Source organism: Mixophyes fleayi, chromosome 1 (assembly GCF_038048845.1).
Source record: "Mixophyes fleayi isolate aMixFle1 chromosome 1, aMixFle1.hap1, whole genome shotgun sequence".
NCBI classification, from domain to species: Eukaryota; Metazoa; Chordata; class Amphibia; order Anura; family Limnodynastidae; genus Mixophyes; species Mixophyes fleayi.
The window spans coordinates 370,843,451-370,868,020 of NC_134402.1; the positions used below are offsets into that span (position 1 = coordinate 370,843,451).

Sequence of the window (24,570 nt, forward strand, 5' to 3'; positions counted from 1 at the left end):
GCAGTTTGGTTAATTAATATGAAAATAATGTCTCTCAATCCCAATAAAAATCCCGTTTGAATTGACTGCTTTTAATAGAGCATGCTGGGAAACTCGGTTGGCCTTTGACCTCGATCAGTTTATATTTGGTTATTGCCTGACCAATTAGTAGAACACTAAGCCATATTGTTCAACATGATTCCTGACCACTAGGGTCTTTCCGATTTGTCCACCCGTGTCTGTGGTTTATCTGAGCACACTTTTTATTTGGTGCTCAGGAAACCTCTAGTACACAGGAAAAAGGTATTTTATTGTATACTTGTCTACAAATATCTTTAGTTATTTGGTTTGTGTGCTATATACCTGTTTCTGCAACACAAGTGTTTATTGCTGTATTCCATGTTTTCTGAAATCCATTTCGTAACCAGTGTAATGTGTAATTTTCTTATTTAGGAAGGGTGCTCCCACCACATCCCTCACTAGTGTGGCAGTGACAAAGTAAGTTACACAATTATGTGGTATTAATATATGTAGCTGTGCATATTTAGTTTATACATTCCTAATGTATACTCACCACTGTAGTAGGGCTAGGTAGTTAGGTTGCTGTTTATTTTCATGGCTAGTTGTGTGTGTGTGTGTGTGTGTGTGTGTGTGTGTGTGTCTCTGTCTATCTATATATGAGGCAATAGTTTCTGAGCCTAGGTGTGCATTACACAATAAGGCTTTATAAAAACATTGTTACAGCAAAAGTAGTAACAAAGTTTTAGACCTTTTGATGAAATTGTCTGTCACTATCTGCCTTGTCCAGGAATATCAACCAATTATTTCTTTGCAGCACTAAATTAAATTTATTCTATTGAGTACCTGTACAATTAATCAACCAGATCGCCGGCACTTTTTTTGGTAGATGTGGCAGAATGGACCGTGTATGCCACCCTGTCTGTTGCTGAGAACCGGCTTGGCTTACTTTGCCACCGCTCCCTTCCATTATCCCAAATACGCCCTCTAACCACAGTAGGAGGGGCTTAAAAATGCTGCCACCACTGATCTCCTTACCGTTATCCAGTACCGGATTTATTCTGGGTATCTAACGCTGATAGTGTCCCTCGTGACTGGTGTACCTGGGCTGGTGCCCCTGACCTCTTCCTATGGATCAGGCTTGTTGTGGATGGATCCCCCCTGGCCAAAGCTGCTGGGTAACGGGCAGAGGGGTGGTACCAGAAAGATGGGTCCAAACCTTAGAACAGCAGGGAACAGATTAGAGTTGGGTCTAATCTGTGGGTCACAGGGATATAGAAGTTTCCAAGGTCTTTGAATCAAGTGATGTTTATTTGCTCACAATGGTCGAAGGTACCAGTGAGCAGGTCAGCTGAAGCAAGAAGATCAATTTTCAAAACAAACAGTATTTTTTTTTTTTTTTTTTTATATACAGTTTGGACACAACCTCACAGGGTAAGCCAGCCCCCTGAGGTCTGAGCTATTTTTAGTATCAGGATGCAATATGTTTATCCAAACATGGATTTACATGCAATGCAAAGCTAACAATATTTAGACTTATCTGTGATATCCTAAAACTTGTTGTGATTTCCTTCATCTTGTTTTGGATACAGGAAATCTAACAGAAAGTCTAATTAAACCTTCCTGTGCCTTCAGGTGCTGGACCCTCGCACATCAAAAGGTCTAATTAACATGGCTCCTTTCTTCAGACAGTTGCAGAATACACATTCCCAAAGAAAAATTACAAAACCCCAAACAAGTCATTTCTCTACACCAAAATACACAAAACTTCCTCAGCAAATGCTTATTGCAACAGATATACTTTAGAAATAATGCATTTCCTCTAAAAAGTTAAAACAAAAAACGAATTTCCTCCCTTGGCCTCAGAAATAAAGATTTTTTTTCCTATACCATAATGCATACATATAAAAATAAGTACATTTGCACTTATATAAATAAGCGCCCTGTGCTATTTCCTTTAAATAAATTTATACCATAAGTTATTTATAAGTGATCCAGTCACAGTAGGTTAATGGAAACAATGTGTTTCCAAAGATCACTATATCTGGGACATTAACCCACATACAGTTCCTACTGTTTTGGAACTTCTATATTTGGATATTTAAAAATCTGTAACGCTCCTGTGTTTTTCTTTTATGTTGTTTTGGATATATCTTTCCATGCATAATATACCTGGTTGAAGAATTACTTCACTGTAGCTGCACACACTCTGTGATTCGTAATGGTAATTGGGCATTTTTGACTCAATTGGTGCAAGAAGACAGTAGATTGACATCTGTCTGGGCTCTATCAGATTTTTTTCATGGGACAGATAATAAATGTTGACCGTATGTTCCTATGGTCGTCGCCTGAATGCATTTATGGTGTCATGTTTGATCTTGGCCAGACATGAATGTACGTGAATGACCAAGTCTTACAGAGGTTCATATGTTTGGTCAATTGAACAGATCAAACTGTGCATGGGCACCATAAGGCACTTGATAGTACCTTGAAGCTGTTTCCAATTCTGTACCTTGTCTAGCTTGCACTGGGAAGAATTTAGGAACTGGAAATATTTAAAAACATTTGGCAGTGTATATTTTGGCAGCCAACTGCAACTTATCCTGCCTGTTCCATTAAAAGGAGAGAACATGCAGTAAGTCTTTATGTAATTTTACTCAAATTTTGTACACCACTGAACAGATGTCTGCACTGGCCCTTTAAAATTCCCATGAAATTAATAATTGATTATCCTGTTGGCTTTAAGTGGCCGAGTCTTTTCCACTGTGAATCTGCTGCCGCTGGATTTTGGTGCTGGCGGTAAACCCATGACTTTTAAATTCCAGTAGTAAAATAAACTTTTTATTACTTCAGAGATGTTATTTTTATATAATTAAGCGGTTGACATGTGAGCACAGCTAAATCACATTAATTTAAACAGAACAAAGCATTGAAATTATTATTTATAAGACTACAAGTCACTGAAACACCTCCCATCTTATTTAGTAAGTTTGTGTAAATTTGAATATATTGTTGGGTATGAGATCAATTTAATTAAAGCAGACTCTTTTTAAGACCGCAAAACTAAAAATCAATTTATAACTCTTTATAACTCTTGTGTCTATGTATAAAACATGACATTCTTCATAAACTGCTATCCTGTTTTATCCTTTTTTGTTTTCCCTCAAGGCAAAGAGAAACAACCTCTCTTCCCAGCTAATTGTGTTTATTAATAGGATTGCCAGGGACACATTGCTGTTGAGCATTCACTATGTAGCTTAAGATCTCCTGCATGATATGATGGCAGTCATGATCTTTATTCAAGTCTTAACATTTAGATTTAATTATAAGGCCATGTTGAGAGCAAATGTCTTTGTAAAAGCCTATGGCCAATGTATGGGGTGAGGTGTAGGGTGGAAAAGCCTATGTGCTGACAAGCTCAGGTGCCTTGGTAACACTCCATAAACTATCATTTTGTTTACTTTTCAGAATAGTTGCTCAAGTACTAGAAGACAATAACTTGCCTGGTGCAATATGCTCTTTGACCTGTGGTGGTGCTGACATTGGGTGAGTTTATTAGCTTTCATGTTTGCATGAGCGACAATCTTGTGCAGACTATAGTATGTGCATTCATTTGATGATTATTTCATGGTACTTTTTATTTAACAAAACGCCAATTTCATGCAAGTGGGAATATTATTTAGTCGGGTAATTTTACAAGGTATCCCGTATTTTGCCAGGTTGATAGATAACCAGGCTCTTTAGTATATGTACTATTGCTATAACTTGTTACAGATGAATCTTCTGTGTACTTTCTAGCAATGCTATAGCCAAAGATGTGCGTGTAGATCTGGTGTCCTTCACTGGCAGCACAACGGTGGGAAAACAAGTAGCACTGAAGGTTCAAGAGAGGTTTGGTGAGTTGCAGCAAATTTTTATTACTGATCACTATTTGAAAGAACTCTACATAATTGATCATTGGTATCTCCACAAAGACAAACCATAAGGCACTTTGAGGAGCTCAATGTGAAAATCTGGTCACTGCAGATTATTTGGGGTAATTGGCCCTACCTGCATTGTGGCAAAATGAGTCCAACTGGACCATTACTGGGCAAAATGCTGTTGGACAGTAATCATTATCTGCCTGTTTGTGCGGTCATCTTATAAGCTCACCAGTCAACGTGGAAGTGAATTGAGCTGCTCACCTTAGGCAGCCGAGTGTCATCCAATTTGAACACCTAGGATTGTGGACAGATTTAAAGTGATATTGTTGCTTGATGCTCTGTCCAAATGTCCATACTGCTTATTGTGTGGCCACCAGAAATTATTGAATTAAAGCTACTATAAAAATTAAGTTTGAATTTGAACACAAGTATATTGAAATAAAGAACTTCTACATTGGATATTAAGCAGATTACCTCATGCCACTTTTACAGTTGTGTTTAAAGATTGAGTAGTTTTTCTAGTATTTTGGATGTTTGCCATTACACTTAAAGAAACAGAATTATAATACAAATAGTGTAGAGTCTGGCGCAAATCCCAATGCAAATAAAACAATGAGTCCCCAAAGTCATAATGCAGAATAAGTCTGTTCCACGGATAGTATCTTAATAAAATCAATCCTAAAAAATAGTTAATATCGTAAGGAGCAAATTGCCCAAATACTACAAGATACCAGTCACACAGTCCTCTTTAGGGTCTTCTTATAGGAAATGTTCCTTTGGAGTGATATCTGAAGAAGGTTGAGAAGTGTAATATAGTGTAGTCATTTCAAATACGGACCATAGTCGCTTGATCCACCGTGTTTAGAGATATATAAATAGTGCGGGTGCTATAATTGACTATTATCAAAAAATGTGTCATATTGATGCACAATCCGAGTCCCCCCCCACCCCACTGCTGCAATTACATAATAGTCATGACATGCATATCAAAGTGGTGCTCAGACGCTCGCTCCTTCTTCTGGTAGTTAATCCATTTATTTTTTTTTTTTTTTTTTTTTTTAAAACTTTAATAAATCCTTAGAATACACAATTGAGAAAATAGTCACTAATACACTCAGTCCCAGGACTGTCTGCTGCAGTTGCCAATAATCCTCCTTATGATTCTAGAGCCAGAGATTCATGTGCACAGTTTGTTCCTAGCGAACACGTTTCAACCCTCGTCTGAAATTTCAGAATCTGACATTTTTCATGATATGGTCCTTAAAGTCTGTTAGGGGGTAAAGAGATTGCGTGTTTTGCAGGTTGTGGGACTGTCTGGTTTTCCTTATCTTCCTCACTATTTAGCTGAGCAAATTTTGAATGTTTAGTATTTCATTACGTTTTAGTCCCCTCCTTCATTGAAATCCTGCTAATGTCTCCATGACGACCCCTGTCTTCTATAGATCCACATCAGTTATTTTTACCCTAGCTATTCTGTCCTCCTAACACGTTACCCTGTGGCCTTTATGTAGTTCTACAATGAGATAAATCTGACCACCAGATGGCGCTCACACAAGTGTAATGCACACAAAAAGACATGAATGGTGTTTAAGGCATGACACTAACTTTCACCCCATTTTTGTTCCATTTTCCCAATTTATTTATTTATTTATTTATTTATTTTTTTGCTCTAATTGATCTTCGCGTGGTGCCTTCTAAGTGTTCTAGATGGGCGGTTTGTAACTGTTACCCAATCCCCCCTAAAGTGACCAAAGCGGTTAACTAAATTGTAATGCGGTTTCTTTAAATTCTACGGACTTCCATCAATTTGCATTCAATTCAAAGTCGGTATCTGGTCTGCTCCAGTATGCGAGTCTCTTTAGACTCATGACGCTCTCTGGCTATCCCATCAGAGCTAACATTCCTATGTACGGGGATAGCATATCTTAACTTTTGAACATCCCATAGTCAGAGTTTGAAATTAGTCTACAAGTATATGGAACTCAAATTGTATCTCTGCACCTTTTCTTCATTTAACCTCTTAGACATATGTATCCAAAGATGAGAGAGAAAATGAAAATGAAAACTTTTTTTTTTTACTTCACCTAATTTGCAATATACTTTTTTATATCAATCAATCTATGGCTACAGCCAGCCTCTACTTGCCATATTTATTGTTTTTGTCAATTGTAAGGCATTTATTTTTTTATTTATTTATGCAAGGAAGGATCCTGGCAGTGTCCAAAGAGGGCAAAACTGTTTGTGTTGTTTTTTTTAACTGTGCGAATTCACTGACTAGTGACAAACAATTATTTCTGCAACACTGTTCTCTGTACACAGCTGCTGAATTAGTGGCGCTAAATAAATAGATGATGATTTAACTTTGCTTCAGATTTGATAATAAACAAGATCACATAGTCTGTTAATTGACAACATAGGAAGCAGGGAATATTTGGGTTGAGGTGACTTAACAGTCTGCTGTATCTGTTCACAATATTTCTACATCTGCACCAATTACATTTATTTGCTAAATATAAAATACAAATGGGGTGTTGTATGCAGAACCCATCACAGTATGTAAGTCAGCATGCCCTCCTAGCATCCACTAATAATGCTGTGGAGGTTTATGCCTTAAAGCTCTTACTGGAAGCTTTATTACGCCATGGTGTCAGACATACAGTAAAATCAGCTTGTAGCTTTACAGATGAGAAATGAAGTAAAATCTTTATGCCATGTTAACATACTTAGACAAATTTCAAAGGTTCAAGAAACAATAGTTACATGTGGATTAATAGAAATCTGGACAAGAATATATTTCAATATACTGCAACTATGTGATTGTTGCGTTTCCTTTTTAAGGACGGCAGTTACTTGAACTTGGAGGAAACAACGCGATCATTGGTAAGAAATGAGAATTATGTAGTGTGGTTATTTTCTCTATATCCTCTCCTACTTGTATTACCTACATGTAACCAGAATTATTTTGTTAGTAATCTTTTGGTCCTGTGTGTTGAATGATACCAGAAATACCACCCATAAGTTTGGGTTCTATATAAGATTGAATTCAAAAGCAAATTAAAATGGCATTTGCTGTAGTCTGCATATGTTTTTACTAGAGTTCTTGCTACTGATTGTACATGTAAGATGTATATTTAACTTCTACTGTGAATTATATTGGCACTTTATAAATTCATTATGGTGATTTCTTTATCTAAATAATAGTTACATATTTAGTAAGGTTGGAAAAAAAGACAAATCTATACACTTCCACCATTTGCAGTTTTTCTGTAATAACTTCCAGGGATTCTAGAAAAACGAATACAATATATCTAACTCCAGGTTCATAGTCTTGTAACAGATGATTAAAGCTTGAGGTTAATAGATGCACAGCTTGCTCACCACAGAATAACCATTTGAAGACTTAAGATATCCTGGCTTATATTCATTTAGTGTATGTTAAGGTGCAGATGCATTGATTACTGCCAATTACAGGTACCACATGGCCTATAATGCATATTATGTCTACTCCCCAGATTATACAGAATACACAGTACGCTGTTTCATATTGTCTGCATTTGTGCAGTAGGTGTAGATACTGATGTATGGAGGTGTAAGGTGCCCCTAGTCTGCTTTATTTTGCTTAATCTCCATGAGCATTTATAACGGGGCAAGTACCAGCAGACGGGTGTGGATACCAGGTATAATCTGATGCACTGTGCAGAGAGAGGTAATGTAGATGTCGGCCTTATCCGGACTCGCCCCTTAATAGGTCGGAGGCTACTGTGATTATCTTCCCTGTTGTGCATTAGATCAGATCATGCAATCACCTCTTGGAGGTGTATCACTGTGTAAGGCAGGCACCTGCTTATTTAAAGCCATACCAGGTGAAGCTGGCCCCTGTGTATTGAGCACCCATACAGTGAAGTTGGTGTCTTATCCGTGTTGCCCATCCAGTCTACAGGAGCCTGCTTCCTCTGGTACAGGGTCCTAGACCAGTGATAGTCCCTCCACATAGAGAAGGCTGGTAAGCATATGTTTTGTACATGTCTATTAAACTGCACATTTCCAATTCCCAAATAAAAATAGAGAGGTATCGCCCCCAAAAGTTTAAAGACCTCTTCTTCAAAATATACCCGTTATGTATTTAATAAAACAAAGTTTTGAATTATATGGAGTACTTTTAAATTTTTATTATAAAGTCTTGTTGAGATCACTACATTGGGTCAAGTTTCCACTTCCTCTGAGGACTTTTTGTAAATGACAATTTTAACTTTAAAAAGCTAATGAGGACTCGTCTGATTTTATCCCTCCAGTGTTTGAAGACGCTGATCTTAATCTGGTCACCCCATCCGTTTTGTTTGCTGCTGTGGGCACTGCAGGTCAGAGGTGCACCACTGCCAGACGTCTGGTAAGAAATGATTTGTTGTCCTTTTTGGCTTTCATGGCCATTGTTTAGACTGGAATGAGCTATACAATCTTAACCTTTCTTATGCTTCTCTCTGTGTAGTTTTTACATGAAAGCATTTATGATGAGATTGTGCAAAAACTGTCCAAAGCCTATGCACAAGTACGCATTGGAGACCCATGGGAATGTGAGTAGAATTTTGTGCCTTGAGAGAGTGTTAAATGCAAGGGGCTCCTGAGAGTTAATATTGGGCGAAACCGTTTAAAAACCTATTTAAGAATGTCCTGGTCTTAATGCAGGAATTCTGCCAGAAAACCTGCTGCCACACATGTATTATTGAGCCGGTGATGCTTTGTTGCCACTATGCACGTTTATTATTGGCTATATTGCATGCAATATTTTAAATGCCAAACTATTGTATTTTTAGGTGCTGTTTGTGCACTTTAACACTAAATTCTGTTATAACACAGAATGTCAGTATTTATAGTGTATATCAAAATGTGACATAGTTTACCATTACTATGACTGTAACACTAAGTTGCATAACATTTAATTTTCGGTTGATTACATGTACAGGAGTAAGGAGAGTAAACTGGTAACTTTGTTTCCATGACAATCATCCACTGACAACATGTAACGCCCTTCATTCCACCCATTGTATTGGTATCTCTGTGTTGAGGTGCATTGGTCTCTGCTTAGCATTTTAAGATTGTGTCTTTCTGCAGCTGACACGTTATGTGGGCCTCTACACACTAAGCAGGCTGTTGAAATGTTTCTCTCCGCCATTGAACAAGCAAAATGTGAAGGGGGCACGGTTCTTTGTGGCGGTAAGGTATGTCTGCCTAGAGTTGAGTACAACTGTGTGTAGGTGTGAAATCTTTATACTCCATGACATATTGCATCTCTTTTATTATGATTAAGGTAATTGATCGCCCAGGGAATTATGTTGAACCAACAATCATGACGGGTCTTGCTCATGATTCCTCCATTGTTCACAAAGAAACGTTTGCTCCAATACTCTATATCATAAAATTTAAGGTAACTTTCTGGTGTTGCATTTTCTGTTTTGTGAAATTAAAACAATTGTATTGTAATTGTGTTATTTTATATCTATTTATCGATCATTACTTTCAGCTGGTAAGTTTTCTTTCAGAGCTCACTCTTCAGTACAGTGGTCATTGCTTAATCTTCCACATAATCCCTTTATATCTTCCTAGATCCCTCCTGTCAATCTTATTGAAATCCTCTCACACTACAATAGCTTGAGGACATGACCAGGAATATGTGTGGTGACATTGGTGTGTGCAATTACATAATTGCTAACAGAAAACAAGTGGCGGCGCTAGTGTGTTAAATGTATCAGATTTATTAAAATCTACATAGAATCAATGTAATATAAAAAATAAATAAAACAGAAAATATGATAAATTCGTAGATAGAGCCTGGATATATGAGCACTGTAACTAGTAAAGTGCTCTAAGAATTGCTGTACAAATTTCATAAAGAGTATGCGGTTAGACTGTGGTTCCAAATAGTAAATCATCAGGTATAGAATGATTTAAACACAATCCTCAAAGTTCATATGATATTTCTCTTATGAGGGTTATTTTGCTCCTCAGTAAAACATATAGCAGGTGTGTGTATATTCATTTGCGGGAGAGATCAATTGAAGCTGACACGCTCCTAGCACATTGGGTGCAAAAAAGAAAGTCTTATACTCCACACATGTGAAACACGATACCTTACTGGACCCAGCAATTTCTCCTGAGTTCTCATATAAAGAATCCTCCTATAGCGCTATAATCAAAAAAATCCCACGGCCGTGGAGAAGATATCGTGAAGTCCGATCACTGCAGTGATTGATGTTGGCGTATAAGGACGGAAGATCTAAACAGCAACAGGTGTATCAAACAGCCTTTCCACGTCTTTTCTGACGCATTTCTCCGCCTCCAAAATGGGCGGTTTCATCATAATAACAGGACCGGACAGGGAGCAGGTGAAGAGGTGACAGTTAACTACTGTTAACTACTCTGTACTAGGCATAATTAAGCGAAGACCGTTTTGGAATTCACATTGCCTTTAGTAATACTCATACTTACTGTAGAGTTATGGAGATCTGTTTTTGTTTTTTGTTATTGTTTTTTAAGATGCATAGTAGCTACAGTTCAGTATGTAATGGAATAGTGAAGGTTGCAATTTTTTGGGAAATATGTAATGTTTACAAAAACAACTATACCCTTGGATGTTCTACACAATTCTGTATTCTCAAACAATATATATTTTTTAAATCCATTAGAATTGAAAATGATGGTTCTACTCCATTCCTGGCGTGGTGCATATAACACATTCTCTTGTTTGTTTATGTATAGTCAGAAGAAGAAGCTTTTGCATGGAATAATGAGGTGAAACAAGGCCTTTCAAGTAGCATCTTTACAAAGGACCTGGGAAGGATATTTCGCTGGCTTGGGTACAAGGTTTTTTTTTTTTCTTCCTTTACGCTAAATTTGTTTAGTGAGACTCAGTTGAAATCAAGATGTTTCTGACTTTGTATGAAGAAGTCTTCTAGAAACTGTCTTTGTAGAGTGGTATAGTAACTAGTATGGATATATGTCAAAGGTTATAGAAGTTCACCAGGTTAGACTGTTATCTAGGATATGTACGTCACTTACAGACGTTGCACACCGTGGAACACACTGTAAAGGATAATTTATTTATGTCACTAATGCAATATATTGTGTTTCCTAATCTTTTTCCATTCGGAACACAATATGCTATATGGAGTTTAGTTTTCCATGAACATAAATGCTAAACTATACCATTACAATACACAAGTGATGTTTTATATGCGGAAAATGTTTCAACAGTGAGTTCTGATTTCATAGCTCATAATCGTTGACTTTTGATGTTCTGCACCACTTACTGTCAGTTATTACAGATATTAAGTCCCCTTGTATTTCTGTAACTTGTATAACTGCACTGTGAAACTCTTAAAACATATAAAAACTACAAGACTTTAGGCAGAGCAGTATTCATATAACTTACAATAGGGAGTACATTATCACATCTATATCATCACTGACCTATTATTCCTATTTTCTGCAAGGCCAAAGGGATCAGACTGTGGTGTGGTAAATGTGAATATTCCAACCAGTGGAGCCGAGATTGGTGGAGCTTTTGGTACGTGACCGTATTGATGTGCATAAAGTATAAATCTACATCCCTAGTCCAATACATTATTTCCTCCAAGGAAAAAATTCAAAATTGTTTGAGCTGATATTGAAAGTAAAAATAACATGCTAAAAAATTACTTAATTTGAAAGCCATCATTATTTTTGTTGTAATAAATAATTAATGTTAATTCAAATGTGACAGGTCCACATTAATACCTTAATGTAAGATGTATTTTCTACAGTACAATTCATTGTGTTTCGTCCACTCCCCCAGAATTTACTTTTTAAAAAAATGTTGTAATTTACCCAAATTCCATAAAATTCTATAAATATGACTTTTCTTTGGTAGAATTGTGGTATTGTTGTTTTTATTTAACGTACAAGGAACCCATATGCAAAATTAAGAGGAACAATTTTTTGAGATTCTGGCAAATGTTTTCTTCACAATAACAAATAATTTTTTTATTTTAATATAAACTTTCTTTAGACCCAGGCCTTTCCTGCGGTTTAGAACATTGAATTTTGCAGCAGATTAGGCCGTTTTGCAGAGTGCAAAGTTTCAGCGGTGCAATCTTTGAGTTCCGCTTTTGCTTCACCATCATGTGTAATGACCATTTTGCTCTGTATTTGTAAACTTGCATATTGCTGAGTTTATAATCTATGATTGTCTAATTTAAAAAACAAAGTAATGTGGTACTTGCAAATATGCGTATATGGGGCATTATTTTCTTTATTTCAAGTAGTTCATTTATATTATACTGATCATTCTCTATTGTTCAGTATATCTTAAAAGCAAGTGCAGTTTATTTTCACTAGTGTTTATGGAATATTTTTTATAAATATATTTGACAGAATACGGTCATTTTTTATATTTGTGAAAACTCTTTTTTTTTTTTGCAATTTTCTATTTTCAAGGTGGTGAAAAACACACAGGTGGTGGTAGAGAGTCTGGCAGTGATTCCTGGAAACATTATATGAGAAGATCTACATGGTAGGTGATATTCATCTGTTCTCCTTAAATGCTGTTACACACAGATGCTTTTCCTGAATGGATTATAGGTACAGTGTGTCTTCTAATTTTGAAACCCTGTTTTTCCCAACGTTCATTGTGAATGCTTGGGTGCAATTGGTGGTTCTTTTTTTATTTTATTTTTTAATTTATTTCTGTAAGATTCACTGAACCTTATATGCAGTGCACACTGCAGTGCACACAGACATTCATACATTCAATCTGCACATATTGAATGTATGACAGGCACAGCAATAAAATGTAGCACAGAACATATGCGAGAGCAGGCAATCGCATATCGCCATAGATTTGCTTATAGCCTACAGAGAGGATAACATAACTGTGTATAGCATACACATCACTAGGCATAATTAAGTTAGATGAATGAACAATTCAGTCTATGGCCCCTTACCCACTGTTACCAAAATTGCATTTTCCAATGCTGGTAAAAATATTTATATGGAAATGAAACAGACTGGGTTCCAGTGACCCACATACCCTCAAGCTTTTCCACTTGTTTTTTTGCTTTGTTATTTTAATTCAAGTTTATTGTATTTTAACCACTGATTCTGCTTTTGCTGGTGCTCTTCTATAGGTGCCGCAGTTTTAGTGATCCTTCAACTTAGCAGGGAGGGGGGGGTAGGGGTATTCGAAAACCTATATTCTATGCATTATCAACTAATGTACCTTTCAGTAATCCTTGTGATTTCTTAGTCTCCCAACTTGCTTGTAGATCTATGTGACACTAATAAAAAGGCAGTTTAGAAATAAGATTGCGGAATATACCTTTCCATTACTGCGATTTTATGAACATTTACATATATGCTATAGAATCTGTATCTGCTATATATATAATAGCATGTTGGTAGGCCTGCATACGATCTGCTAGAAATCCTCGCTGGTAAAATGGAATGCACTAGTTACAGGGCTGCCTTTTACATGCAAGTTCTTTGTGTCCTTGTAGCAGAAGGGAAAGATTGCCAATTTTCATTTTGAACACCTTGTTTGCATAGTAGAAAAGCTGAAATTTGGTTGAAAAGTTTCAGGCCAAAGGATGAAAAAAAATAATATATATAGATTTATTAATACTATTCTGCAACAAATAGCAAACACACTATATATTTCAATACAGTGAATTTATTAATCCTGATGTACACACTGAGGTCTACAGAAAAGGAGATAAGTTTAGACATGACCAGTTTTAATAGATTTAAAACTCGCAAGTATAATGTATTATATCTAAGGGCATTTTAAATTGCGCTTGAGAAGCTATACGGATTTCATAGTTAGTTAGATATCTTCTATTCTAGTGCCCGATGTAATAATCATACTGGGCATGTGTATTTTAATAATGATAATATAGGAGAGGAGTTCTCACTTGATTTACCCCTCCTATTTATTGGCATCTCCCCCCAACGTATTTGTTTGGTGGGGATCTCCCCTCACCCCTAGCTTTTTCCATTATTAAATAAACATGATATTCTGTATAATATATACACTGAAGTTCCTGGCATTGCCCAGGTTTAAATCTTCAAGTTGGATGTAACTGTCAATCTTTTAAAAATAATTAGCAGCTTTACAGCTCTTCTAACACACCCATGAGGTAGGTGGCCAGTGTCGTTTTTGGTTTATATTAAATGTCATCCAATTCCCTCCAGTGGGAGGCCCAGAATAGGCTCCCTGGGTCAAAGTTATACCCAGCGTGCACCAGCAGGAGGTTCGACCAGTACACTAACACCCCTAAAACCTGGCCAGGATCCAACTGGACCACCTCGCGTTGATTTCAGCTCAATCAGTCCAGGGGTGTCCGAATGCAATGGACAAACAGACAAATGAATTTTATAAATAAGATATAATAAATATTTTTACTCCAGCCTGTTACTTTTAGTCTGCAGCTCCCCTCCTTATTTTTGGAATCGTTGATAGCTTTAAACAGTTGTGCAATAATAAAAACAGAGGGGGTGCATGATAGTGTTACACAGAGTACCTCTGTTGTTTAGATTACGGTGTATAGATATATATTAGTATGTGTTTAACTTTCTTTTCTTTTTTTTTTTTTTTTCCCCCCTTTTCAGTACCATCAACTACAGCAAGGATTTACCTTTAGCACAAGGCATAAAGTTCCAGTGAATCAACACTAGAGGGCACTCTTCTCATGTTTTAGCAAAGTGATAAAGACTCCAGGTCAATCAGTATATGAATACTATATGAATTCACAATTTCAAAATTGCAGATTTGTCAGATAATATCTTTTGTCAAATTTAATACTTGTATAAATAATCCCAGCAAGAAACAAAAACAAATTGGACCAGTCTACACTCAGAAATAATCTCCTGTATCAGTGCTTTATTAATGTTTAGCGGGTGAAAATTGGATAAAATTACAAAACCCTCTGTTTTGTAGTAGACACAATGTTTGTATTTGATACCTTTTTTTTTGTTTAGTTAAAAAAAAAAAAAAAATTCTGCAATGACTAATTTGTGATCTTTTTATTATTTCTAATTTTCAACATATATGCAGATAAACCAATGTTAATGTGCAGGCCTGGATTTAAATGTTATGATTATATTGGTTGCTTTTTGTGCTGTGCTAGTCCCATGAAGGAAGAATTCCCTGGCCCTAACATGCACTATGTCCCATCTGTGTATAAGAAAACCTAGGGCCTGATTCATTAAGGATCTTAACTTCAGAAAGTTCTTATTTCAGTCTCCTGGGCAAAACCATGTTACAATGCAATGCAATACTGACTGTTTTTTTTTCGTGTAGCACACAAATATCAACTTTAAATTTCAGTGTACAAATAAGCTATCAAGTATTTTTTGTGTGCTACATGAAAAAACAGTCAGTATTTAACTTATGTGCAAAACAGAATACTAATTTGCACCCCTTGCATTGTAACATGGTTTTGCCCAGGAGACTGAAATAAGAACTTTCTGAAGTTAAGATCCTTAATGAATCAGGTCCCTAGTCCTCAACTTGGCAGAATTGGGATAATTGATCTCTGCTATGAGCATCCTGGTAACCTTCCAGGAAAAAAAATCAATACTTTCCTTTACTCTATCTAACAATTTAAGACAGAAACTGGACCGAACAAAGCTGCATCTCCAAAACATTTAGTTCTGATAAGACCCTGAAACTTTTGTACCATTTCAGATATACACAGTATACATTTGTTTAATGTTATCTATCAAGTTGCTTTATGGTAACATTAACAACATGGGGGCTGAGGAAAGTAACCTTGCAAATTTCAACCTCTGGAAGGATTCTTTTAAAAAAAAACAGGGGGCAAAGAGAAAAGTTCTACATTACTAAAAAACTGTTTAAAACGCGCAGCTAAGCATCTGGGGCACCCAGTCAAATAGGGTATCCTATAGCTAGACGTGACGGTCATGTGATCAGCTCACATCCCACCCTAGAACTCCCACCACTGTCAGGTGCATTTCTCTGCAGAATTGTGATGTTTCAGGGGCCTCACAGACCATTAAAGAAGGTTTATGCAAGATATAGGTTGGGCTACTGTTGCATGACCTACATGATGCCAGAATTTTATTGTTAAAGAATTTCAGCATGTGACAAGAAACCAGAAATCTACATAAATAATAATGTCCAGGGAAAGTGATTTAAACACTGGTGGTGTTTAAATGTAGATCGGTAACATTGGCACATGTTAAATAAACTGGTGCATGAACTACTGGAAGGATCTACTTGGACACCATGTTTGGAACTGGAGCCCAAATAAACCTACAACTTCTTGGAAAGTTCCATGTGGTTTTTACAGGGTGTAACTATAAATACATGCTACTAAAGGAGGGAGGAATTTGCCATAATTACTAACACTAGTTGTATAGCTCACCCACTGACTTTCTCCACTGAAGACAAATTTGTGTGCCACAGTTGATCACCAGGTGGGAAGAACATGTCAACCACTGTGTATATAATTCTATACACACACCGATCAGCCACAACTTTAAAACCATTGACAAGGAAGATAATCAATGTTATTCAAGCCATCACATTGGCACATGTCTAGGAGTGGGATATATCAGGCAGCAAGAGAACAGTCAGTTATTGAAGTTGATGTGTTGGAAGCAGAAATAAAATGGCCAATCTTAAGGATCTGAGCAACTTTGACAAGGGCCAAATTGTGATGGCTAGACAAATGGGTCAAAACACATGAAATAGCAGATCTTGTGGGGTGTTCCTAATATGCAGGGGATAGTACCTATCAAAAGTGGTTCACGGAAGGGCAACCGGTGTCCTGGCGACAGGGTCATGGGCGCCAAACAATCAGTGAAGCACATAGGGAGCGAATGCTAGCCGTCTGGTTCAATCCCACAGAAGTGTATTGTAGCACAAATTGCTGAAAAAGTTAATGCTGACTATGATAGAAAGGTGTTACAACACACACTGTATCGCAGCTTGCTGCAGACCAGTCAGCGTACCCATGCTGAACCCTCCCTCCGAACGAGCTTGCAATGGAAGAAGGGCAGCACGGTCACTTAATGGTTAGCACTTCTGCCTCACAGCTCTGGGGTCATGAGTTCAATTCCTGACCATGGCCTTATCTGTTTGGAGTTGTATGTTCTCCCCGTGTATGCGTGGGTTTCCTCCGGGTGCTCAGGTTTCCTCCCACACTCCAAAAACATACTGGTATGTTAATTGGCTACTATCAAAATTGACCCTAGTCTGTCTGTCTGTGTGTGTGTATGTTAGGGAATTTAGACTGTAAGCTCCAATGGGGCAGGGACTGATGTGAATGAGTTCTCTGTACAGCGCTGCAGAATCAGTGGCGCTATATAAATAAATGGTGATGATGATGAAGGTGGCATGGTATGATGAATCACATTTTCTTTTACATCATGCTGATGGCCAAGTGCGTCGTTTATCTGGGGAAGAGATGGCACCAGGATGCAGTATAGGAAGAAGGCAAGCCAGCGGAGGCAGTGTGATGCTTTGGGCGATGTTCTGCTGGGAAACCTTGGGTCCTGGCATTCATGTGGATGTTACTTTGACAGATACCACATACCTAAAATTGTTGCAGACCAAGTGCAGCCCTTCATAACAACGATATTCCCTGATGGCAGTGGCCTCTTTTAGCTGGATAATGTGCCCAGTCACACTGCAAAAATTGTTCAGCAGTGCTTTGAGGAAGATGACAAAGTCCAAGCCTGGAGGCCACACCTTGTAACTTAAAGAATCTGCTGCTAACATCTTGGTATCATATACAAGGAGACACCTTGAGAGGTCTTGTGAAATCCATGCCTCTTCGGGTCAGAGCTGTTTTAGTGGCACAAGGTGGACCTACACAATATTAGGCAGGTGGTATTAATGTTGTGGCTGATCGGTAGAAATGTACTGTATATATAGCTGGTTCACCCCAAGCTGGCCACAGCACAACCGATTTGGTTACTTCCTTTGTAAAGGGGCAAATACAATTTTATTTTCCTTTGTTTGCAGTAATTTGTCAGCCAGATTTACCAATCTGCATTAGTTTGTAGTCATCAGCTGATTGAGCCACACATAATCCAGTTGTTTTGGCAATTGGGCTAAACAATCATGTCTGCCTGTGTGTGCAACCCTTTGATTTGTATTACTTTTTTTCCTCTCTGTCTATAGAAAAACTGTCAAATAGAGTAAACAAGGGAATAAGTACAACTTTAACAACACATTACCACCAATACTCTATCCTTGATTAGTCACCACACCATACAGACCTGTATTTTTTTTTGCATCTCTCGGACGGCTCATAAGAGTTTTCTAGACTTTGGCTATAACAAATGCCATACATTATTGAACCCTGATCTCTGGCAAATCACTGACACATAAAGGGATAGAATACAGCAATCATTTTTATGACCCTAGAAATCATTTACTATGCTTCACTTTCATAGCGGAAAAACAAATTTGTGTAGGGAACATGCAAGTTAGCCTCTTCTGTACAGTACTTCCTCATTATAAAATCTGATGTGCATTCATTTATCTGCACAGCCTACTTCATCAAATTGAGCAAACAAACACATTGTTCCATATGTTACATATATTTAGACTAATTGGGAGCAGTATACTTCAGATCTATAATCTGCAGCCCTATCCATTTAATGTCTAAGTCCTGGACCTATGTTTGGCTTCTACTTATATGATAAAACACATGTGACTTGTGTAAAAATCCTGTCCCCATGGACACACTACCTCTTACCCAGACACCTGTGAGTGACCTGTAGGCTGAGAATACACTCATGTCATTTAACTCACAGAGAGAGAAAGTCCTAAAGAATTCTAAAATTTCTCCAATAGCTTCTTATTAACGTGATATTCACTGATTTATTTATATGGTCTGTTGAATTATTCTTCACAATCAAATGCTAACATTTTTATCGACAAGTAATTTGTTAATTTGTAGAATTAAAAAAAAAATCTATATTTTAAAGTCATGTAAAGATTATTAAGAAAAGCACACAACACATTAATTTAAGAATGTTGCAAGAAGCACTTTTAACAAAGGAAATAACATAGAATGTCAATGAAAAATATATAACGCTATTCACAAAAACATTCATTAAATATAACCAGTGTGGCCACATCTAGTTTTTGTTTTTTCAAAGACCTTCCAATCAGAAGTACTTTTGTGAATTATTTTTTACAGGGGAACAAAAACTGAAAATCTATATGTGACAGGATGGACCGCCTATGCCACCCTGTCTGTTGTCGTTGGGGACCCACTGGGCATACTTTGCCACCGTCCGCTTTCTTTATCCCAAATCCATCCCTCCTATCACAGTAGGAGGAGCCTGCTGCCACCACTAGGCTCCTACACTGGCACCTAGAACCCCTTCCTTCTGGATAACTCTCGCTGCTACACAATATAAAATCAGTACATTTGCAGTGATATAAATAAGTGCCTGCGCTATTTCCTTTAAATAAATTTATACAATAAGTTATTTATCAATGATCCAGTCACACTATGTTATAGTTCTGCGAATTTCTCCTCAATGTATTACAAGTATATTGATCAGCAGAGGAAGATAGCTTCAGGACATTTTTGGGTTGTACCTGGGAACATATGACCACATGATTTGAACACAAAACTGGTAATTTCCTGTGAGACCTGTCACACTTGGAAGGATGTCAAGCTGCAATTACAAGTCACATGATAAACCCCTCCTGTGATTTATTACAGTAGGTCTGTTTCGTGCTCACATAGCTTGAAATTATACTAGTGATGAAATAGTAATTCTCATGTACTGCCAACTGACAGTAAAGGTAGGAGCCTTTGACACTTTCAAATGCTTGTAATTTTACTTCAGTATACCATTTGGCCATGACTGTACATTACTACTTATATTTGGTGAACACCTTCCAAAAATAGAAGCCAAGACCAATTTTGACTTTTTAACAAAATAATACATGGGTATTGTTGCAGTATGTGCCTTACTGTAAAAGAAATAAAAACGTAACAATGAGAAATATTAGAAGTGACTAAGGAGAGCATTCAAATATAATATATTAAGAAGCGACAGAAAAATAAAGTTTGTGGTGATAAAGAAAAGGTGGAGATCCTAGATGTGTTCTTCTTCTCTACAGTGAGTTAAATATTTTGAGATAAAATAAGCAGAGCAAACACTTGCAAGAATTGAAGATTGAATAACTGCCCTGGATGACCTCTATTCAGGCGTGCTATGGTGTGATGCGACCAGGTTCTATTGGGATAAACTCGGATCAACCCTGCCTGTCATGAGTGGGCCTGACCGTAGATATCGGTTGCCTTGTGCTGTTATTACATTTCACCCGGTGGACAGATCCGGTACTACATGTGTCTCAGGAGGGAGGGGAAGAGTGTTGTAGGAAGCTTGCTGGATCAGCTGAAACCACTGTGACATCACAAAGTAGTGCAAGTGGTTAAACGGGAGGATCTGGCTATGATCTAAATACAGGGGGTGGATTTTATGATGGTTGTGGACATGACATGAAGCGCCTAACCCCTCAGACTTGCTGGCAGGAAAACCACAGGAAACCTTTGTTGAAAACACACTCCTTACCACACCCCGGTCACCACCCCTATGCTGTTACCAATGACTGTGGACTGTTGAAGAGGGGGGTGGATCAGGGGGAGAGAAGGGAGGTGTGTGTGTGCCAAGATTTTTGAAGGAGAAGATTATTGAACTCTACCAGGGGACAAATACTGGTTGGACATTGCTATCCCAGTGAGGAAGTTTGTTGGACCCTTACTCCATTGGGAGTCACACGTGATCCAGAAAAAACTGGTGTAGGGAGACTGTTACTCTGGGTCCCACTAAGCTAGTGGAGAGTTGACCGAGTGGCCGGGATCAGCAAGATGGAGGACAACTACTTGAGACCGGCCCACTGGCCATTCTGTGGAATAACTTTGGGACTCATTTGTGGCCTGACTGGGACTCTGTGAAACCTTCTATGTGGTGAGACCTCTCCTATGTGCTGTTTGGGTGTTTTATTGCCACTGGTAATTAATTAACATTCTTGTATATTTGGTGTTCCCCAATCCCTGGTCATCCAGCAGGGGGGGCTGTAGGAGCAGCCCCTGGAGGAAGAGGGAACCAGGGGTTCCCTGAGTACAACACCATTGGCAGCTGCAGCTCCAGCTCCATGGCTGCCAGAGGGGACTTGTGAAGGGTGCCAATCTTTTTGGCAATAACTGTATATTGTGTAACTATTTGATCTAGATATGTATATATTGTTAATCCTATAAAATATTTTACTCTCTATGTGTAATAGTATAGCATGGTTGTGGAGAGCAGTAGTTTAGAGTGCAGAGCACCTTAATGCAGTAGTTGAGAGGCAAGGTTAGTATGGAAGTTTAGCATTATAAACTATATAAAGTGTAATACTATAATAATTTAAAGCTTAGTAACTCCCCTATAGGCCCTGATGGTGGTTGGTGAAGAGGATCACAATGGCAGGTTGGGAGTTTTACTGGGGCAGTACACATTTCAAACTATAATGCAGGTTTCCTAAGGTGAGCTCAGGGAGGACAAAAAACTCATGTGGAGCAGAAGGACAATATATAAAAACCAAGGATACACTACACACAGAAATATCTTTAGGAGCTGAACAAGTAAAATGTAACATAAATGTTGAGTATCTGACCCCTTTTGTATCAACCCCTTTCAATTGAATACAATTTCTAGTTTTTCTCCTAAAATACTGATTATTTTAGTCTTATTTATGTAAAAAAATAATTATAGTTAAAAGACATTGAAACATATACTAGATACTGTAGGCTTTTTTCTTTTGTTCATGCTTCCTACAATGCTGGTGGTGAGATGTATAAGAGATGTAGAACAGTATTAAGATGATACCTACAGCCACACCACCCTGATCAAGCTCAATCTCGTCTTGCAAGCCAAGAAGGGATGGGCTTCGTTAGTACTTGAATGGAAGTCCACCTGGGAATACCAGGTGCTGTAGGCTTTTTTCTCTTGTTCATGCTTCCAAAAATGCTGGTGTTGAGATGAGCAAGAAATGTACAGCAGTATTAAGCCAATACCTACAGCCACACCACCCTGAACAAACCTGATCTTGGAAGCTAAGCAGTGTGTGCATGGTTAGTACTTTGATGAGAGACCACCTGTGAATACTAGGTGTTGTAGGCCTTTTTTTCTTGTTCATGCTTCTTGCAATGCTGGTGTTGAAATGTATAAGAGATGTAGGTCAATAATAAGCCAAACCTACAGTCACACCACCCTGAACAATCCCAATCTCACCTGGTTTTGGAAGCAAAGCACGAGTGGGCCTGGTTAGTACTTGGAATGGAGACCACCTGGGAAAACTAGGTGCTGTAGGCTTTTATCTCTTGTTCATGCTTCTTGCAATGCTGGTGTTGAAATGTATAAGAGATGTAGATCAATAATAAGCCAAACCTACAGTCACACCACCCTGAACAATCCCAATCTCATCTGGTTTTGAAAGCAAAGCAGGAGTGGGCCTGGTTAGTATTTGGATGGGAGACCACCTGGGAATACTAGGTGCTGTAGTGCTTTTTCTCTTGTTCATGGTTCCTACATTGCTGGTGTTGAGATGTATAAGAGATGTAGGTCAGTATTTAGCCAATGCCTACAGCCACACCACCCTGAACAAGCCCAATCTCAGCTGATCTGAAAAGCTAAGCAGGGGTAGGCCTGGTTAGTACTTGGAATGGAGACCACCTGGGAAAACTAGGTGCTGTAGGCTTTTTTCTCATTCATGCTTCTTACAATGCTGGTGTTGAGATGTATAAGAGATATAGGTCAGTATTAAGCCAATACCTACAGCCACACTACCCTGAACAAGCCTGATCTTGAAAGCTAAGTGGCAGATATCTGGATTAATGCTTGGATGGGAAACCACTTGGGAATACCATGTGCTGTAGGCTTTTATCTCTTGTTCATGCTTAATACAATGCTGGTGTTGGGATGTATAAGAGATCTAGGTCAGTATTAAGCAAATACCTACAGCCATACAACCCTGAGCAAACCCAATCTCGTCTAATCTTTAAAGCAAAGCAGGGTTGGGCCTGGTTTGTACTTGGATGGGAGACCACCTGGAAATACCAGGTGCTGTAGGATTTTATCTCTTGTTCATGTTTCATACAATGCTGGTATTTAGATGTATAAGAGATGTAGGTCAGCCTCAAACCAATGCCTACAGCCACATCACCCTGAGCAAGCACAATTTTGTTTACACCTTGGAAGTTAAGCAGGTTTGGGCCTGGCTAGTAGTTGGATGGGAGACCATCTGGGAATACCAGGTGCTGTAGCCTTTTTTTCTCATGTTCATGCTTCCTACATTGGTGGTGTTGAGATGTATAAGAGATGTAGGTCAGTAGAAAGTCAATACTTGCAGCCACACCACCTTGAATAAGCCCATTCTCATTTGATCTTTGAAGCTAATCTGGAGTGGGCCTCCTAAGTCCTTGGATGGGAGACCACCTGGAAATACGAGATGCTATAGGCTTTTTTTCTCTTGTTCATGTTTCCTACAATGCTGGTATTTAGATGTATAAGAGATTGTAATGAATACTTACCCCTCCGTGTTCCCCCGCCGCTCCGTCGGACCAGGAAGCCGCACTTCCGGGTTCGGAGGTCACATGACTGCTGAAACCTAGGGCGGGGAATTCAAACAGGGCTCACTATAGAAATATCGCTCTGACACTTGGTGAGTGTCAGAGCAACTTACATGTTCCTGGGGCTCCTGATCCCTGTTCCTCCTAGTGCCTGCTCCCAGTGTATTTGACCTCCTGTGTACCGACCCGGCTTGCAGACCTTTCTGGATCTCCTTTACCTGTGTACCGACCCGGCTTGCTGACTACTCTGATTGCCTGTGCCCCTGACCCGGATTGTCTGACGTTCCTCTCTCTACTCGCATATCTGCCATACCTGTGTACCGACCCGGCTTGCTGATTACTCTGATTGCCTGTGCTCCTGACCGGATTGTCTGACGCCTCTATTACCTTCTCGCTGCATCCTCCCGCTACACCTGCCGCTACACTACTTCTTGAGGCGAGCCTGAGGACCGTGACCTGCGTCTCTTGCCAGCTAAGCCCATCCCACCTTGCACCGGTTCTTGGTGAACACCGGGGCGTTAGTTAGACTCCACACCTCAGGTAAGCCAGTGCTAATCAAGAATAGTCCAGGATCCACTTAAATCCGTTACAGAGATGTAGGTCAGTGTTAAGCCAATATATAAACAAAATAATTGTGTAAATACATGTAGCACCTATTTCTGACACATCAAAGTTAAAGGTACTTCTCCTCGTTTCAGAGAATGTCCCGAAATCTTTCAATTTCTTACTGAAACTCAGAATGGAAATGCAACATAGTGTGGTATATCACATATAATTTTAAATAGTCCCCAAAAAACTGAAGAAAAAGTTCCAAACACCATGCTAGCTTTCTTTGGTGTTTTCTGATACAAAAGGAAGCTTGTGTTCTTTCAGCACACCTAGTCCCCACAGGACCTATGCTTACAGTGTTCCTGATAATTATCAGCCTTCAATCAGAGATATATCATATACCAGCCTTGAGAAAGACTCGCTTGGTGTTGAGATGTAGAAGAGATGTTGGTCAGTATTAAGAC

General features: G+C 38.5%; 1 protein-coding gene and 3 pseudogenes across 1 annotated transcript in view; all 4 read left to right on the forward strand.

The window, feature by feature from the left end:
• Positions 1-14,961, forward strand: part of ALDH7A1 (aldehyde dehydrogenase 7 family member A1) — a 31,990-nt gene extending 17,029 nt beyond the window's left edge. Inside the window, exons 7-18 of the mRNA XM_075178935.1 lie at positions 433-477; positions 3,466-3,543; positions 3,796-3,893; positions 6,759-6,800; positions 8,213-8,307; positions 8,407-8,491; positions 9,030-9,136; positions 9,226-9,342; positions 10,674-10,771; positions 11,408-11,481; positions 12,390-12,465; positions 14,559-14,961. Of these exons, the coding sequence (XP_075035036.1) occupies positions 433-477; positions 3,466-3,543; positions 3,796-3,893; positions 6,759-6,800; positions 8,213-8,307; positions 8,407-8,491; positions 9,030-9,136; positions 9,226-9,342; positions 10,674-10,771; positions 11,408-11,481; positions 12,390-12,465; positions 14,559-14,613 (970 nt within the window). The 3' untranslated portion in view covers positions 14,614-14,961. The remainder of the gene's footprint in view (positions 1-432; positions 478-3,465; positions 3,544-3,795; positions 3,894-6,758; positions 6,801-8,212; positions 8,308-8,406; positions 8,492-9,029; positions 9,137-9,225; positions 9,343-10,673; positions 10,772-11,407; positions 11,482-12,389; positions 12,466-14,558) is intronic.
• A 7,413-nt stretch (positions 14,962-22,374) lies between these two features.
• On the forward strand, positions 22,375-22,493 carry LOC142136478 (5S ribosomal RNA; annotated as a pseudogene).
• Positions 22,494-22,567: 74 nt separating this feature from the next.
• Positions 22,568-22,686, forward strand: LOC142136851 (5S ribosomal RNA; annotated as a pseudogene).
• A 255-nt stretch (positions 22,687-22,941) lies between these two features.
• LOC142136352 (5S ribosomal RNA) lies at positions 22,942-23,060 on the forward strand (annotated as a pseudogene).
• Positions 23,061-24,570: the final 1,510 nt, after the last annotated feature.